The sequence below is a fragment of the Bos javanicus genome, chromosome 22 (genome assembly GCF_032452875.1).
Source record: "Bos javanicus breed banteng chromosome 22, ARS-OSU_banteng_1.0, whole genome shotgun sequence".
Taxonomy (NCBI): Eukaryota; Metazoa; Chordata; class Mammalia; order Artiodactyla; family Bovidae; genus Bos; species Bos javanicus.
The window spans coordinates 942252-961337 of NC_083889.1; the positions used below are offsets into that span (position 1 = coordinate 942252).

Consider the following 19086-nt stretch of genomic DNA (forward strand, 5'->3'; position numbering starts at 1 on the left):
CTCTGTGGGGCCTCAGGGCTTTGTGTTAACGAGCAGAAACCGAAGGGGTGAGGGTTAAGCTTTGAGTGGCCCCTCAGACCCCTGAGGTGTGAGAGCCCCTCTCCTGACTGTCCACGGGGCCCCCGGACCTGGATTCAGGCTCTGCTCTCTTAGGCTCTCTAGAGTCTACAGGCCCCCTGAACCTCCCTGGACAGACACAGTGAGAAAACTGATGGAAACACAATGTTTTAGAAAATTAAAAAAAAAAAAAATTTAGTGAGTAGATTTTATGCCAGGAAATTGAAATACAAAAAAGAAAAACCTTGAAGTTCTCTCTACTTTATTATGTTACAGTAAAATATTTCAAATTACAAAAATACTAAGCTCTTACTGCTACAGTTGGACCAGGATGTTGTGGTGCTCCCTCCTCAACTGTCTCCTGACAAACTTGTGAGAGCAGAATGTGGGTCATTCTGTCTCTCAGTGCTGGATACATATCTGGCTAAAGCACTTATGTTCTGAGATGAATAAATAATGAGAGTGGTTTGCTGACAAGGACATAAAACTTCAGATCCTTAGAGACATTGTTTAATCTTTTCATGAATCGTTTTTAACCCCCCAGTGGGGATGGACCGGAAGGGCACTTGGGGAATGTGCCAAGCCTAACCCCAGGCTTGAAGGGGCAGCAGAGCCTGTGGAGCTGCTGCAGGAGCAGCTTCTCTGGAGGACACTTTCATGGCCGGGCTCCCTCTGCTGCACTTTCCAATTCTTGCTGGCTGATGCCCTAGGGGTCCTCTGACCCGACTCCATGGCCCCTCCACACCAGGCGCCCCTCACCCTGTGCCCTGTGCTGTCACCGTGCTGGGCTGACAAGTCTTGACTGGCATCTGTCATGTCATTTTCAGGTTAGTATTCGTTAGTCAATTTTCGTTGCTAAATTGTGAATTTTGTGGAATCAGGTATTATCATTTTTTTTTTTTTATCTTTAATACCTATGCCAAGCTGGTAAGGTGTTAAAGTGTGGAACATGATGGAGCTGAATATAACTTATATTTCTATTGAGACAAAATTAAATACTTTGATGACAAAACTGTGGGGCCCTGATCCACCTGAGTCAGTAAATAACTTAAAAGCTAAAGGAAAATTGTGTGTGGGGGGCAAGTTGGGAGCTGAATAAAACCATGGGCTGAAAATACTGTCTAAAACACTTCTTGCTGGCTGAGATGGATCTTGACTAAGAGTGTTTACAACACTGTCTACAAAGAACTATGTAACATTCAGGGTTTGGGGACACAGATGAGAAAAAGCTTGTGTCCTAAGTAGCAGGTCCTCTAATTACAGGGAGTTATTTTAAAGGGGGATTGTTTTCTTCTTCCCACATACCTGGAGATGTTATGAAGGCATTATCATCAACCTCAAAGTCAAATTTCATATTTACCTGAATTTCATATGACACATAATGCCGTCTCTATTTCGCCTGTGAAAAGCGCCGTAGTGGTGAGGCACTCCTGCACAGATACCCCCGTGCCTGGACCCTTCAACTCACCAAGGGCAAGCAGGGTTCTGGGCAGCTTCCCAGTGAAGAGCAAAGTGCCCTTTGAGTAAAAAACCCTTGAAGTAAAATAATTAATTATCTTCTAGGAGTAGCCTAAACAAATTGTTTTGTGTGTGTGTCGGGGAGAGCGTTGGGGGAGCTAAGAGTTTCAAGAGCAGCATCACATATGCAGTCTTCAGACAGACACCTGTCCCCTGACCTCCAAAGACTTGATATACTTCCTTTAAGACTCAAATTCGGGGGATTTGTTCCTTTTTTGCACTGTCATTCCATCTCAATTAAAGGCAATGGTCTGAATGCCGATTAATCACATATAAGCTGACCGTGGTTACCGTTTTGCTGTACAGGGAAAGCATACTGGGTTTCAAAACTATGGAATGGAAAATAAACAAGTCTAATACTTATAATTAAAATACACTGGTCACCCAAAGGAGAGAAAGTACCATGGAGACATCTATATACAAGTAAGTCTGAGGAAGAATTCTACTCCCTCTGTTTCTTCCTTGCTCAGGAAGAGTTCAAAGTGGCTTATTGTCTTGTACCTGCCTTGATCTGAGATAGTACCAATGTGGCCTGCTGAGGACTCAGAGGACTGGCTGGTTATTCAACTGACTTGCAGTGGAGAAGTCTCCAAGCAGAGCCAATGGAATCACGTGTTGGCTGGAAGGCTGGTCCGTGCGTCTCAGTCACAGTTGGGCCTGGGTCAACTCAGTACCACAGGTGCTATAAGCAAGCTTTTTCCTTATTAGAAAAGCTCATTAAAAGTAAAATCAGTGTCAATGAAAAAACCCCAGATGTTTCTAAGCAATAAAACTCCTTAAACATATTTAGTGTTTTTCAAATATACCTCACTGAAAGGTGAACTTCTGCCCAAACGGACAACATTCTTCCTGGATGCCTTTTGTGGAAGCCTCACAGTTTGAACACAAAGGAACGTCCCTGCAACTGTGCAAAGCGCATCTGAGTCGGGGGCACTTCTTGGTTGAAAGGTGGGCTGATCAGGGCAAATATGGACAAACCAGTCTGTGGGTCCAAGAGAGAATGTCGGCATGGCGGTCAGGACTCAACAGCTGCCGTGGCTTGGTCCTGGGGGTGGAAGGGGCTGGAAGTTTATGGCTGATGTTGTCCTCCACGGTCAGGCCCCAGTAAAGTCACTGCCTGCTGGTGCTGCCCGCAGGTATTCTGCATTTTCAGCTGCAGGCCCCTTAAAGATGCCATTCGACTTGGCTTCCTTGGGAAAGAAGGCCTGCTGGTAGTCAGGGTTGTCTAGGCTAAACTGGTGACTGCCCTTCTGAGCCCAGAGGGCAGGGCCGTCGAGCACACCATTGATACAGGCAGGATGGGTGGTGTTGAGATACTCAGGGTTGTCCACGGCGTTGCTGAGTGAATTTTGGTACTGAGGGTCTCTGCCGGGAGCTGGATATAGAGGCTGATTGTGATAGACAGGGTTCTGGACAGAGCCTGCGGGTCTTTTGGGAACAGATTGGTTTACATATTCTGAAATTGAAAAGAAATCAAGTGTAATCAGCAAAGCATCATCCCCAACAGGATTTCACAGCTCTTTCTGAACCCTGTGACTATTCTTCCATGAGGCACTGGATGACAGAGGCAGGGAAGCCTGAGGAGAGGACTCTCTTGCAAAAATGAATTGTGTTCTTTTCGTACTGCTCAGAGAAACGTGCATGTTTTTCTTTTTAAAGTTTAAAGTTTTCAGAGGACTGCTTCCCTTGAGATGTGTGTTTGTGCAGGTTGGCTCTGTCTGGGGACAGAGCTTAGATTAAGTAAATACAAGTTTCACAGGCCAGAAATGCAGCCAGGAGAGAGAACAGGGATCTTATCTGTCTCTCTCTCACACACACACTCACTCTCTCACACACACTCTCTCTCTCTCTCACACTCTCTTTCTCTCATATACTCTCTCTCTCACACACACGCACACACATCTCTTTCTCACACACACACTCTCTCTCACACACACATTCTCTCTCACACACTCTCTTTCTCTCATACACTCTCTCTCTCTCACACTCACACACATCTCTTTCTCACTCTCTCTCACACACACACTCTCTCTCTCTCTTTCTCTCATACACTCTCTCTCTCACACACTCACACACATCTTTCTCACTCTCTCTCTCTCACACACACACTCTCTCTTTCTCACACACTCTCTCTCACACACACTCTCTCACACACTCTCTCTCTCTCACACACTCTCACACACACACTTTCTCTCACACTCTCTTTCACACAATCTTTCTCTCACACACACACGATTTCTCTCACACAATCTCTCTCACACACACACACTCTCTCTCACACACACTCTCTCTCACACACACACTCTCTCTCTCTCACACATACACTCTCTCACACACTCTCTCTCTCACACACTCTCTCTCACATACTCTTTCTTTCTCACACACACTCTCTCTCACACATACTCTCACACAATCTCTCTCACACAATCTCTCTCACACACACACTCTCACACACACAATCTCTCACATACACTCTCACACTCTCTCGACACACACTCTCTCACACACACACTCTCTCTCTCACACACACTCTTTCACATACTCTTTCTTTCTCACACACACTCTCTCTCACACATACTCTCACACAATCTCTCTCACACAATCTCTCTCACACAATCTCTCTCACACACACACTCTCACACACACAATCTCTCACATACACTCTCACACTCTCTCGACACACACTCTCTCACACACACTCTCTCTCTCACACACACTCTTTCACATACTCTTTCTTTCTCACACACACTCTCTCTCACACATACTCTCACACAATCTCTCTCACACACACACTATCACACACACAATCTCTCACATACACTCACCTCTCACACTCTCTCGCTCTCACACACACTCTCACTCTCACACACATACACTCTCTCTTTCTCACACATCCACTCTCTCCCTCTCTCTCACACTTTCTCTCTCACACACACACTCTCTGTCACGCATACACTCTCTCTCACACACTCTCTCTCACACACACTCTCACACACACACAGTCTCTCACACTCTGTCTCAAATATACTCTCTCTCACACACACTCTCTCACATACACACACTCTCTCTCTCTCACACACACACACTCACACACACTCTCTCTCATATTCTCTCACACTCTCACAAACACACACTGTCTCTGTCACACACACACTCTCTCTCTCACACATTCTCTCTCTCTCACATAAACACACTCTCTCTCACACACTCTCACACACACTCTCACACACTCTCACACACTCTATCACACACTCTCACACACACACTCTCTCTCACACACTCTCTCTCACATACTCTCTCACACACTCTCTCACACACATTCTCTCTCTCACATACACTCTCTCTCACACACACTCACTCTCTCTCTTACACACACACTCTCTCTCTCACACACAGTCTCTCACACTCTGTCTCAAACACATACTCTCTCTCACAGACTCTCTCTCACACACACTCTCTCACACACACACACTCACACACACACACTCTCTCATATTCTCTCACACTTTCACACACTGTCACACAAACACACACTGTCTCTGTCACACACACTCTCTCACACACACTCACACACACACACTCTCTCACACACTCTTACACTCTCACACACACACTCTCACACACACACTCTCACACACACACTCTCTCACACACACACTCTCACACTCTCTCTCACACACACATACTCTCTCACACACACTCTCTCTCACATACACACACTCTCTCTCTCACACACACACACTCTCTCTCTCACACACACACACTCTTTCTCTCAAGTACTCACACATGTATATCTTTACTGTTGGCTTCAAATTCTAGAAAATCTACAGACTCCTTCTAAAGACAACTTGGACATGCCTGGACCCATGTGCATACTTAGTCATTGTCTATTGACTGCCCTCTTTCTCCCTTTGTTTTGTCTGCACTCTCACCGTGGGCTCCACCTCTGAACCAGCTTGAAGGAAGCAGCTGGCCTGGCCCCGGGGCTGAGGCCGTGGAACAGAACTCCCCACAGCGAGCGGTACTCACCGGGTACTGGGAGGAAAGCATCATCCATGCTGTCCTCGATGAGGGCACCAGTGGGGTCTGAGCTGTAGCGCTGCAGGAAGCTGTCTTCCTTGAGAGGGTAGCTCTGTCGGGGGGAGATGAGGCAAGGTTAACTCCAGCCAGTGCTGCTCACTTCAGCGGGGATAAAAGTCACCTGAGAGCTTGCTAAAATGCAGATTCTGATGCAGGAGATCCGGGAGAGGGCCAGAGATGCTGCACTTCTAACCAGGTGGTACTTCACTCCTGGCCCAGACCACAGGGCAAGTGGATGGCCCTGACCAGGGCTGTCCAGCAGGGCTCTTGGCAATGACAGATGTGCCCTGTGATCTGCGCTCTTCCATACGGTAGCTCCTTACCACATGTATGAGGAATGGAATTTAAAATTTTATTTAACTTTAATTAACATTTAAATTTAAGTAGCCACACATGGCTAGTGGCTTCTGCATTGGTAAGTGTGGATCTAATCAGGGCTTCACATATCAAGCATCAGCATTGCCTGGAAGGCGAGCTCACAGATGGCCAGACGCCTCCCAGCAGATCCTGTGTCAGTAGGTTTGGGGTAGGGGCCCGACAGTCTGCATTTCTAACAAACTGCCAGGTCCAGGAACTGCATGATGCTGCTGGTCCATGAATCACATTTTCAACAGCACTTTGAGAAATGATAGCTAATTGCTGGCCACAGAGTAGGGATCAAGGGAAGAAGCAATACAGGAAGGAAATCACAATTATTCAGGTTAAGGTGGGTACTTCTTATGTCTAATAGATCTGGGGAACAGAGATGTTATTTAATTCTGGTTTGTAGATGTTGATACCTACCCCATTTCTATCAACGCAAGTCACAGTGGGAGTGTTGCTGGAGGTGCTCTGAAAAAGAATCACAGTGTTTATGATGCAGGCGGACACTCAACCATCTCCACTGAGAGCAGGAAGGGGCCTCAGGGAGAAGGGACATTTAAAGGGGCTTGATTTCATCTTGACGCATTAGTATGAGAAAACTAGGTTTAGTTCTGATTTAATTCTGTTCCTTAATGGACCAAAAAGATTATGACACAGTTGTTGCAATGCAATAAAATCACTGATACACTCAATTGATTCATTCTGATTTTAGCTTCACCATCTGGTTAAGTTCTGCAAGATGGGTATTATTTTCTCTAAAACTCAATCTGTTCAAACCAAGAGGCAGAGCTTAAGAAAGAGTGACTTTGGTACCAGCGAGCTGAGGAGGGGTGTCCGGGAGGTGGCGGGGCTGTGGAAGAAGCCCTGCTGGGGGACGAGGTACTCGTCAGCATCCACAACATCCTCCATGTCCTCCTCATCCATCAGGGCGCGGTAGAAGTTGGAGTCCGTAGGGCTTGGCAAATGCATTCTCTCGTCCCCCTGGCACAGAGATTGTGAGACCATCAGAAAGGCCAGAGAGCTGCTGTTCCGCTCCCTTGCTATCGAGGTGTGGTCTGTGGTCTGCAGGTGCCTGTATATTTGCCAGTTTAGCTCTAATAACCCGCCCCCTTCCCCCGCGGGTTCTCCAAAATACAGTTCCTCCTCCCTTCCCCCATTCCCCACCCCCTGGCTGAAATGAAAACACTGAAAATTCCCTGATGTCCCAAAGTCCTTAAAGGAAATGCAGACAGCTCAGGAGGTAAAAGAGGTGCCGGAGGCACAGCCTTCACTGCGTGCTGTGCTATGTGCAGTAAAAAAGGCACTTTTGTTCTTCATCCCTGCTCCTGGCACAGAATTCCTCAAAGTGAATGTCACTCAGTCACGTTCGACTCTTTGTGACCCCATGGACTGTAGCCTGGCAGGCTCCTCTGTCCATGGAATTCTCCAGGCAAGGATACTGGAGTGGGTAGCTGTTCACTTCTCCAGGGGATCTTCCCAACCCGGGGATGGAACCCAGGTCTTCCGCACTGCAGAGCTCCTAAACCCTTGGAATTTCCTCAGTGTCTCTTATGTTAATGAGGAGATTTTTGGGAGCACTGAAAGATGGGGGCTGGTGACCAGTAGAGCCACATGATTAGAATCCCATGTGAGGGTTAGAACTTTCAGTCTAGACCCTGACCTTCAGTGAGGGCAGAGGGCCTGGGGGTCAAATCTACTGGGGGTCAATGATTTAATCATGCCTATGTAATGAAGTCTCCATAAAGGCCTGAAAGGATGAGGTTCAGAGTCTTTCCAGGATGGTGAGCACGTGGAGATTTGGGGAAGAGCAGTGCCTGAGAGAGCATGGAAAACATGCCCTTCCCCTACACCTCCCCTCTGCGTCTCTTCCATCTGGCCACTCCTGCATTATATCCATTTATAATCAAGCAGTGGTCTAGTGAGTAGAATGTTTCCTTGAGTTCTGTGAGCTGCTCTAGCAAATAAATGGAACCTAAGCAGAGGGGGAGTGAGAACCTCCAGTCTTTAGCTGGTAGGTCAGAAGCATCTGGACTTGGCACTGGCATCTGACGTGGAGGAGTATGGCCTCTGATGCTGTCCCAGGTGGACAGTGTCAGACTGAGCTGAATTGCAGGACACCAGCTGGTGCTGGAGAAGTGCTTGCCTGGGGGTGTGGGGACCCTCCCCCTAGAACACACACATTCCTGGAACTGCTTCAGGTGCTCTGCAATGCATTCTGCATTTATTATTTCACTGAATCTTTAAAGTTCCATGAGCTTGGTTTGGTTAACCTAAAGTGGAGAGTCAAGAATCTGAAGCCAGATTTGCCCCACACCAAAGCCCTGGTTCCCCAGAGACAGATATGAAGCTTTGGCTAAAGGGACCATGAAGATGAGGGGGCGCCAAGTGTGCTGGGCTCACACAGTGGCGGACAGTTGGGGGCCCCATGGTGAAATTGACTTAGTCCACCTTGAGCTGTGCTTGCTCTAATGCCTGACGGTTTCTGGTGCGGCCTGGGAGGCAGCGAGCTGCATCACCGCGGTACTACGGGGATGTGTGAGCTCACTACAGGATCCTCCTGGGGAGGAGCGGGGGAGCGGACCGTACCTGGATGACAAGGTAGCGCTGGGGGTCTCGGGCCATCTTGGAGAATTCAAGGATCAACTCACGGAACTTTGGGCGACTGTCTGCATCTATCATCCAGCCTGGGGAAGGAAGGAGGGAAGTCAGTTCAGTTAGAACCCGAAAAGAACTGGTAAAGATGGCATCCCTGAAAGTATTTATGGGGGGACTCTTTAAGACAAATAAATGAGGATGAAACCTAATCTTTGTGACAGGTTTTTCAGTCTTGGCAAGCAGGCACTGATTACTGTTTAAAGACCATGATGACGTCACATATTTGAGTCAGAATGGCAATAACATGCTCTAATTTCCTGTGCCTGCCCTTCCAAGGGTCATTATGGTGTCATCGTCTTAAGTGACCCAGCAGCCGAATGACAGACTTCACTTTCTGTGAACTGCTCTGACTGTAGGGAGCCCTGGGTCTCGACTCTCCGTAAAGTTCTCACTTGACATTCAGCCTCATCCACATTCACTCAGCAGTCTAGTAAGTTGGAAACCAGATTTAGGGAAATTTAGGAACTTTCTAAGAAGCTCAGCGCTTGGGAGTGCCATTCCCTGGCATTTCACTGTGTCACACTCAGCAATCACACATGCGCGTGACAGGACGCTCAGTGCCTTCGTGTGGAGGACACTCCTGTTGACCACGCCACTGCATCTGATGACACAACGATCCAGGTCTAGATTAAACATGCTGGAGGAACAGCTGTTGACTGGAAATCCTCATGACCCTGAGAGTTCACATTTGTTTTCAGCAGGACGTCAAGCTATTTTAGGCCAGGCTGCTATGTGACCTCAGACAAATCATGTGACCTCTCTGGATACCAGCTTCCTCAACCTAAAGCAAGGAAGTCACAATTGATTAGCTCTGTGGTCTAAAGTTCAGAAAGGCTCAATACTGACATGGATTTGGCTCTCTCACACTCCCTGGGCTGCTTTCTGTGTAAATTCTCATCATATATGTAATACTACCCCCAGAGCCTACTGAACTTGGGATTCTGACAGCGAAGTAGTGTCACAATCAAGCCATACACTCTTACTTGGATTACAATGTTTACCTGCTACACTGCAGAAGGCCTCACGTAAATCCAATATCTGAAAGGTTTAAGTCAAAGCAGAAGTGTTGACTCTACTAATCTCGTGTGGTTATTCACCGTTAGGCATTTAAAAACAGTCTCTCTGGTAACAGGCTTCAAAATGTGGGGCAGGTTTTTCATTGAGCAACTCAGAGAGCAGAGTGTTTGATACAACAGCTTCTGGGGGCTTCTGACTTGACTTGTTTGCTTGAAAACATCAGCTCACAGTGCTGAGTGTGACATTAGCTCACAGTGCTCAGTGCAGCAGGTATGCGCTTCTGGTGAAGTGCCCTGAGAAGGGGTTGACGAATGTGCCTGCCTATAGGCTGTGAGAGAGTGTCTTAGGGAGTCTAAGACCTGGGGTGTGGCTCAGGGCAGCCCAGTGACAGGTCCCGCTGGCCACTCACACTTGACCATGATCATGTAGACGTCGATGGTGCAGATGGGTGGCTGTGGGAGGCGCTCTCCTTTCTCCAGGACAGTCGAGATCTCACTCGCAGGGATTCCATCGTAAGGCTTGGATCCAAAGGTCATCAACTCCCAAACAGTGACTCCTAAGAGGCAGCAGGGGTTGCTTTATGAGTCAATAATAATCACAGCATCTTGTCTTTAGTCATCATTGTTGACATACTGTTCCAACGTTTAAAAACCCCTGTTTCTGTGGCCTTGGGCAATTTGCTCGGTCCTGGAAGCCTCAGTTCAGCGTCTGTCTCATAGGATGGTTGTGAGATCAAACAAGATAACACAACTTCAAAGTTCAGACAATGCCAGGCAAATAGTAAGTAGCCAATAAGTAGCAAACTTTAGTAATAACAGCACAAGACACCACCTCTCTGAGACATGCCTGGTCTATGGAGCAGGAGTTACACAGTCAGACGTGCGCCCCAAGAGACTTAACTAACTATAAACTGTGTTTTTAAAGAATAAAAAAATTAGAGATAAAAACCTCTGTTCCTTTTGATAAATATAAAAACTCCATATTTTAAATTTCAACTTCAATAAATCACCATGATTAAAAAAATTAAAGCAAGAGTACTATTAGAATTGGTGTTTTTTTCAGACTGTTCTGAAGTTCTGATGGTCTTTCTACCTAAATGCCTCCCTTGATGGAATTCTCTGCTCCAGAAACACAAATGTGATGAGCAGTATGTCCCCATCTGGACAGCACGATACCCTGGGTGCCTCTAGTGATGAGCATAGTGGGCCTGAGTCTTGAGTCCCCAAACCACACAGGGAGTGCGGGGGGTGGTTCCTAATCTCCAACTAGTCTAACGACCCCTTTTCTTTAGAATTGACCTCTAAATACCATGGATCTGCACGGTGGATTTTCTAAAGGCCATTCCAAAACTGAATGATCTGAATTAACATGCAGATGCAAGGTGGAAGAATGAAGAAAAGCCATGGTCCAGGAACAAGAAAATATTAATAACCCTTCTGTCCTTCCCACCACAGAGTCATTATGGACTTGATCAAAAAAAGAAAATCTCATGTCCAGGTTTAAACTAGGTTTACACATTGCATTTAACACACACACACACAATGACTTCCTAAAGGAAAGCAAACTTTTCAGGTTTTGGGACAAATGGTGAAAGAGGGCCGTGTGTATGCCTGGCTGTGGGGTATGAGTAGGGTTGGAAGTTGGTATGAATTCTCTCTCTTTTCAACTGGTAAGTGGAACATGCAGGTTCCCAACTAAAATATTTTGCCTTGACTAGAGTCTAGAGAGTAGAGTAACAGGATATGTTTTTTAAACTAAAAATTCAGGTTCATATTCTAACAATTCTGATGTACTGCCAGAACAGCAGATCGTAATCACTTGACAGCACAATTTCCACTGAGATGAAAAACATAACCCCTGTGCTGACGCTGCTTTCTGATGCTGGTTATAATCACCCAGAGGGATTAAGTCACTGAGTTTGAGAATTTTCATTTACTGGGCAGACGTGGCCCTGCAATCTGCAAGTGGGCACATGGGGCAAGGGGAGAACACAGGTGGGCAGCTGGGAAAGGCAGGGGCCCATACCACTCTTGACCACGGTCAGGGTTTTAGGTTTTATCTGGAGCATATTTGGAAAATCAAAGAAGGAGGTTAAGCAGAGAAGTAAAAGTCTAATGTAGTTTAAAATATTTTTGCCAGCTGTCTGGAAAATAGATGAATGAGTACAAAACAAGCCCAGAGAAGACCCAGGAGGAGCCCCTGCGTAGTGTCGCGGGAAGGGGGTGTGTGTCACCACACTGGGCTATGTGGCAACAATGACAATGACGGGTCTGGGCAGAACCACAAACAGGAGAAGCAGCATTTCTCCCTGTCCCTCCAGGGGAGCAGACACTTCTTGAACACAGCTGAAAATAACAAGGTATCAGAATACCTTTGTTTCCTTATCTAGTTCGTCAATTGTAAGCAGCTCAGCTCACAGGTATAAATGAAAATTCACATATTCATTCACAAAGATTTCTGTCTTCATAAAGCTTATATTATAGCAGGAGAGATAGACAAAGGCCCATGACATTTTAAAAAATTTAATAGCAGGAGAGATAGACAAAAATCCATGAAAATCTTAAAAATTTAATGGGAATATTAGGAAGTTAATAATGCTGTAAAAGAAATGCTAAACGGGAGATATCCTGAATGATTCTGTTTTGTGATAATGACAGCATTCCTCTTGGAAACTCCTTATAATATTACTCTCCTCAAATACATGTTCTATGGGTGGGTGATTCACCTCTATTGCTTTGATAGCTGGGATAGACTGATGTTCACCATTCAATGCAGATCAGCTGTTTTGCAGCCTTTGGGCTGATTTGGCAGTACAGGGGGGGCTGACTGCATAACAGTGGGTAGTACCCAGCACAGCAACCAGTGGAAATGCTTTCCTGAAAGGCGAGGCTCTTGAAGGCTCTGGAGCCCCTCTGACAGAGAACAAGACGAGAGCATGAAAGGTGTGTCTGAGGAGAGGGAAGCTGGGCAGAGGACAGAGCACAGGCCGCGTGGGATTTGGAGGAAGAAAGAAGCAGGTCCTGGTGAGATGGCCTTCATGAGAGCTGGAAGCAGCAGCTACTTTCCTCATATTTGCCCAAAGACACACTCTCACAGTGCGTTTTGTCGAGCACAAAGATAACCACTCAGTACACGGAGCTGCGGTCACTGAGTCAGTCCACTGTAGAACCACACCCTCTACCGGAAACACTTCCACACGAAACCTGATTTGTCATCTCCCTTTGGTTCACTTCAAATTCACAGCGAGAGGTTATACCTGCTTGACTTTGGGGTACAGGCATTTCCCAGGTTCACATTCTTTCCCTCTTGTTACTCTCTCTCCTGACAAGCTCACTATTACCTCCAGTGACGCTCAGGAGGACGTTAGACTCAATTTCCTTTTTCATGTTTTCTATTGTAGTCAGTGTCTCACATGGCAGAGTGTACAAAGCACATCAACAGTGCAAGCCAGCACAGTCTCGGCCTTGATTCACCAGCCTCAGGATTCTGACTCACCGTAGCTCCAGACATCACTCTGATGGGTATAAATTCGGTGTAAAATTGATTCCAAAGCCATCCATTTGATAGGGACCTTGGAATGATGAGAGGTAAAAGTAATAAGACAACTATTAGCTTCCTTCTATTGAAAAAAAAAATGACAAAGGGAGAAATTGAAAATGACAAAGGTGAGAAAACCAGGCCACCCACACCCTGCCCCCCAGGCCCAGGGCTCCTTCCCAGCAGGAGGAGAGGTTTGTCTGGCAGAGGACAGGGTCTCTGTCAGACCCCAGGACTGAGGAGGGCCTTTGGTCTGTCTGTGGGCTCCTCTGCTGAGCTGGGTGCATGGGCTGGTAGCTGGGGACCCTGGTCGTGCCCTGTGTTTGTGGGTGCTTACAGGGCCAGCTGCTTGGAGTCATGCAAGGCAGTGTGAAACTGAAGACGTGTACAGCTGATCTAGAGTGTTCTGAAGGGTGTATCTGGAGACCTGCATCCCTCACTGCTGGGAAAGCCCCCTGGAGAAGCCCCAGGCCTGTCCAGAGGAAGAAGCCAAGTACCCCCAGCGCCCCTCGGGAGGTCCTGGAACAATCACAGGAAACTTTCCTTGCTGCCAAATCAGCTATGACATTTCAAGATGTTCTTCCGAAGGGTCTTTACCCTGGAGCAGGAGGTGGAAACCTAACTGGCTAATAGTCCCCTACAGATGAAGCTGAATTCACATTTACTGCCTTTGGCTTCTGGGTGTGTCAGAAACATCTCTATTCACCTTCCCAGGAAATGCTTCTCCCCAGGCAGCTCTGGAGCCTGGCCAGACCCAGTGCTGGTGGCACTGTGACCTCACCTAGAAGGTCCTGAGAATGGCCCTGAGTTGGTCAGTCTCCTTCAGGAGAGTGTGTGCCTGTCGACAAGCCAGCCCCTCACCTTGCCTCCTTCTGCATGATACTCCTTCTCCTCGGCACCCAGCAGCTTGGCCAGCCCGAAGTCTGTGATCTTCACGTGCTGCGGCGTCTTCACCAGCACGTTCCTGGCCGCCAGGTCCCTATGCACCAAGCGCCGGTCTTCCAGGTAATTCATGCCCTGAAACACAGGGCCACACGGGAGGGGTGGGCGCCTCAGTGCCGCGTTCAGTGTCACGCAACAGTATCTGACCTGAAGTCTACGCGTGGGCGAACTGCCCTCCACAGACACAGTGACTTGGACCTGGCAACATCAGTGACCATTGATCCACTCCAAGGATGAAGAGGCTAACTGATCTCCATCCAGTTACTCAAGTTTCAAGCTCAAACGAACAAGTAGAAGAGGCCAGCGACAGAGAAGGAGCCCCACTGTAGGGCCAAAACCTGGCCGCATGCTACTCAGAATGGCTGCTGCCTCTTGCCTGGCTTTGCCACCCTGGGCCAGTTCATATGGGACACTGCCTCCCCAGGGCCCAGGGCTCTCATCACACTGTCCTGGACTATCTTACATGATTCACTACCAGTGAAGGTTTTTGTCCAGTTTTGTTTTTCTTTTTAAATGGAAATCACATGGCTTTTAAATTTGCTTTTACAAAGTACCAATCCTCACCCTCTCCCTGGCTGCCTCCATAACTGTGCTAATCAGAATCAAGGCTGCTAAGGATGCAAAAGACCTGTATGCAGAAAACTGTAAGATACTGATCAATGAAATCAAAGATGAAACAAACAGATGGAGAGAAATACCATGTTCTCAAATGGGAAGAATGAATATTGTGAAAATGACTATACTACCCAAAGCAATCTACAGATTCAATGCAATCCCTACTAAGCTATCAGTGGCATTTTTCACAGAATTAGAACAAAAATTTTACAACTTGTATGAAAACACAAAAGACTCCGAATAACCAAAGGAATCTTGAGAAAGAAAAATGGAGTTGGAGGAATCAGGCTCCCTGACTTCAGACTATACTAGAAAGCTACAGTCATCAAGACAGTATGGTACTGGCACAAAAACAGAAATGTAGCTCAATGGTATAGGACAGAAAGCTCAGAGATAAACCCATGTACCTATGGTCACCAAATCTATGATAAAGGAGGAAAGACTATACAATGAAGAAAAGACAGCCTCTTCAACTGGACAGCTACATGTAAAAGAATGAAATTAGAACACTCCTAATACCATACACAAAAATGAACTCAAAATGGGTTAAAGACCTAAATGTAAGGCTTGCCACTATAAAACACTTAGAGGAAAACACAGGCAGAACGCTCTTTGACATAAAGCATAGCAAGATCTTTTTTGATCTACCTCCTAATGAAGATAAAAACAAAAATAAGCAAATGGGATCTAATTAAACAAAAGCTTTGGCATAGCAAAGGAAATTATAAGCAAAACCAAAAGACAGTCCTTAGAATGGGAGAAAATATTTGCAAATGAAGCAATTGACAAAGGTTTAATCTCCAAAATATATAAGCAGCTGATGTAGCTCAATATCAAAAAAACAAAAAACAAAAAACAACCCCATAAAAAATTGTGGGGGGGAGAGCTAAATAGACATTTCTATGAAGAAGACATACAGGTGGCCATGAAGCACATGAAAAGATGCTCAACATTACTATTAGAAAAATAAAATTGAAAACTACAGTGAAGTATCACTTCACACCAGTCGGAATGGCCATTATCAAAAAATCTATAATAATGTTGGAGAAGGTGTGGAGAAAAGGGAACCCTCTGACACTGTTGGTGGGAATGTAAATTGGTGCAGCTACTATGGAGAACAGTATGGAGGTTTCTTAAAAAACTAAAAATAGAGGTACCATATAACCCAGCAATCTCAGTTCTGGGCATAAATCCAGAGAAAACTATGATCTGAAAGGATGCATGACTCTCAAAATTCACTGCATCACTATTTATAATAGCCAGGACATGGAAGGAACTTAAAGGTCCATCAACAGAGGAATGGAAAAAGAAGATGTGGTACATATATACTGTGGAATATCACTCAGCCCATAAAAGGAAAGAAATGCCGTCTGTAAAGACATGAATCGGAGAAGGCAATGGCAACCCACTCCAGTACTCTTGCCTGGAAAATCCCATGGACGGAGGAGCCTGGTAGGCTGCAGTCCATGGGGTCGCTGAGGGTCGGACATGACTGAGTGACTTCACTTTCACTTTTCACTTTCATGCATTGGAGGAGGAAATGGCAACTCACTCCAGTGTTTTTGCCTGGAGAATCCCAGGGACAGGGAGCCTGGTAGGCTGCCGTCTATGGGGTCGCACAGAGTCGGATACGACTGAAACGACTTAGTAGCAGTAGCAGCAGCAGAGACATGAATGGACCTAGAGACTGTTACACAGGGTGAAGCAAGTCAGAAAGAGAAAAAAAAAACATTATATAATATAGTGGGCTCTAGAAAATGATACAGATGAACTTATTTGCAAAGCAGAAACAGAGTGACAGATGTAGTGAACAAATGCATGAAAACTAAGTGGGAAGAGGGGATGAATTGGGAGATTGGGATTGACAAACAGACACTGCTGCTAAGTCACTTCAGTCGTGTCCGACTCTGTGCGACCCCATAGATGGCAGCCCACCAGGCTCCCCTGTCCCTGGGATTCTCCAGGCAAGAACACTGGAGTGGGTTGCCATTTCCTTCTCCAGTGCAGGAAAGTGAAAAGTGAAAGGCAAGTCGCTCAGTCATGTCCGACCCTCAGCGACCCCATGGACTGCAGCCTACCAGGCTCCTCCGTCCATGGGATTTTCCAGGCAAGAGTACTGGAGTGGGGTGCCATTGCTTCTCCACAAATATACACTACTATATATGAAACCGATAACTAATGAGAACCTCTTGTGTAGCACAGGAAACTCTACTCAATGATCTGTGGTGGCCTAGATGGGAAGGAATCTGAGTGGATATATGAATACGTGTAACTGACTCACTTTGCTGTATAGCAGAAACTATCACAACACTGTAAAGCAATTATACTCCAATAAAAAAAAAATTTGCTTTTCTCAAATTGCTTCTGTACTTAAGATAGCCCCAGCAGTTTATCTGGAGAAATCTTAGGTATTATTTATTACTCATAATATTGGAATTCTTTTCCCATTAACACCATCAGTGTTTGAGTAATATGCCAATATGCATAGAAATATAGAAAAATTCTGATTAGTTAATGTTTAATGTATGTGTTATTGATATTACAGACACTTGTTTACTGCCAGGCTTTGATGTTAAGAGATGACTTTGGTATTTACCCCACCCTGCTCCCCGACCGCCTACTAGGCCAAAGAGGATATTACTCTCTACATACACTTCCCTAGATTCAGGATTTATATACATCATATTCCTTTCATGGAAATGTAGTCTGCCCTATAAATTGCCACAAGGCCTTCAGAATGAATAGATCTGAGGAACTAATCTGTGCTGAAAATTGTCCTCTATTTGGATACAATGAATTACCTATAGTTCTCTTTTGGTTGTTCCAGTTGTGAAAGCTCATATAATCTTTCATCTATCTTCATGGAATAAAATGAGTTAACTGGCCTGTTAACTGGCCTGTTCCAGTTTTGTTTAACGAACCATGTCAAGAGAGAGTTTCTGTTCTCACCAGCTGTATGGAGACCTGCTTTTTCATAACATCTCAAACTGAGAAAAATCTCAAAGATATTGTCAAAATAGATACAAAATTGTCTTTTGTGCTCTGTAATTTGAATTTTTAAAAAACTAATAGATGGATTCTAATATGAAAAAAAAGAACGCTGTAAGAAAAAGAATATTTGAGAAGCACCCAGCGCAGTGCCTGACATTTAGTGAATTCTCAGACGTGCAGTCCCTTGGTACCCATGAAACTGGTTCCAGGAACCCCTCCCACTGCCACCTCCCAACCAAAATTCATAAATATTCAAGTCCCTTATAAAAAATGGCATAGTATTTGTATGTAACATACACACATCCTCTTGCGTACTTTAAATTCTCTCTAGATTACTTACAATACCTCATACAAAGTAATTAGTTGTAAATACAATGTAAATGCTATGTAAACAGTTGCCTGCGCCCAGCAAATTCAAGTTTTGGTGGTTTTTTTTCTTAGCTTTCTGGAATTTTCTTCCCAAGTATTTCTGATCCATGGTTGGCTGATTCTGCAGATGCAGAACCGTGGATATGAAGGGCTGACTGTGACCCTGACCTCTCATCCTTGTCCACAGCCTCCTTGGTGTTTTTGTTACCTGCCCTTCCTCCCCTGACAGGTGGGGTCACTTCCTGCTCCTACTTCTGGCTTGATGCCCGCCCAGATGAGCTAAACTCCTTTGACCTTCCCAAGCTCTAACCTGTTGTCACAAGCTTGGCAGCCCTCGCTCCCAAGCCAGGCCTGGCAGGCAGGAGAAGCCTGTGTTGTTGGGACCACATTCTCTCCCACTTATTCACAGAAGTACCTCTCCTCTCTCCAGTCAGGGAAGTGGACCACACTTCCAGCCTCCTTTACAGCTGACACTCATAACCTCTCCAGGGAAGGGCAGGCATCATGGAAATGCTTATTGAAGGGCAAAAAATGGAAATGCTTATTGAAGGGCAAAAAATGGAAATGAATGGAATTCAACCAACTCTTCATTACTTTTCAGCTTTTTGTACACAGCTGTATTTATTTTAGTGCAAGTGCAGGGAACACTTGTAGATAAGAGTAGATCCCACATTTTCTGGCAAATGCTTTACTTCCTTTTGATACATATTAGGTAAAAACTAAAAATTAACTTGTCATATCAAAGCAAAATGAAAAATTAGGAAGATGAGTGAGTGAGTGAATGAAAGTCACTCGTTTTGTCCAACACTTTGTGACCCCATGGACTGTAGCCCACCAGGCTCCTCTGTCCATGGATTTCATCAAGGGATCTTCCCAACCCAAGGATCAAACCCAGGTCTCTTGTAGGCAGATTCTTTACTGTCTGAGCCACCAGGGAAGTCC

At 45.7% G+C, this 19086-nt stretch overlaps 1 protein-coding gene across 1 annotated transcript in view; it reads right to left on the bottom strand.

Annotated features, from left to right (window-relative positions):
- Nucleotides 1-302: 302 nt before the first annotated feature.
- Nucleotides 303-19086, bottom strand: part of EGFR (epidermal growth factor receptor) — a 218506-nt gene continuing 199722 nt past the window's right edge. Inside the window, exons 21-28 of the mRNA XM_061395688.1 lie at nt 14089-14244; nt 13186-13261; nt 10100-10246; nt 8605-8702; nt 6832-6999; nt 6439-6486; nt 5605-5707; nt 303-3031 (exon numbers count right to left, since the gene is read on the bottom strand). Coding sequence (XP_061251672.1) covers nt 2670-3031; nt 5605-5707; nt 6439-6486; nt 6832-6999; nt 8605-8702; nt 10100-10246; nt 13186-13261; nt 14089-14244 — 1158 coding nt within the window. The 3' untranslated portion in view covers nt 303-2669. The remainder of the gene's footprint in view (nt 3032-5604; nt 5708-6438; nt 6487-6831; nt 7000-8604; nt 8703-10099; nt 10247-13185; nt 13262-14088; nt 14245-19086) is intronic.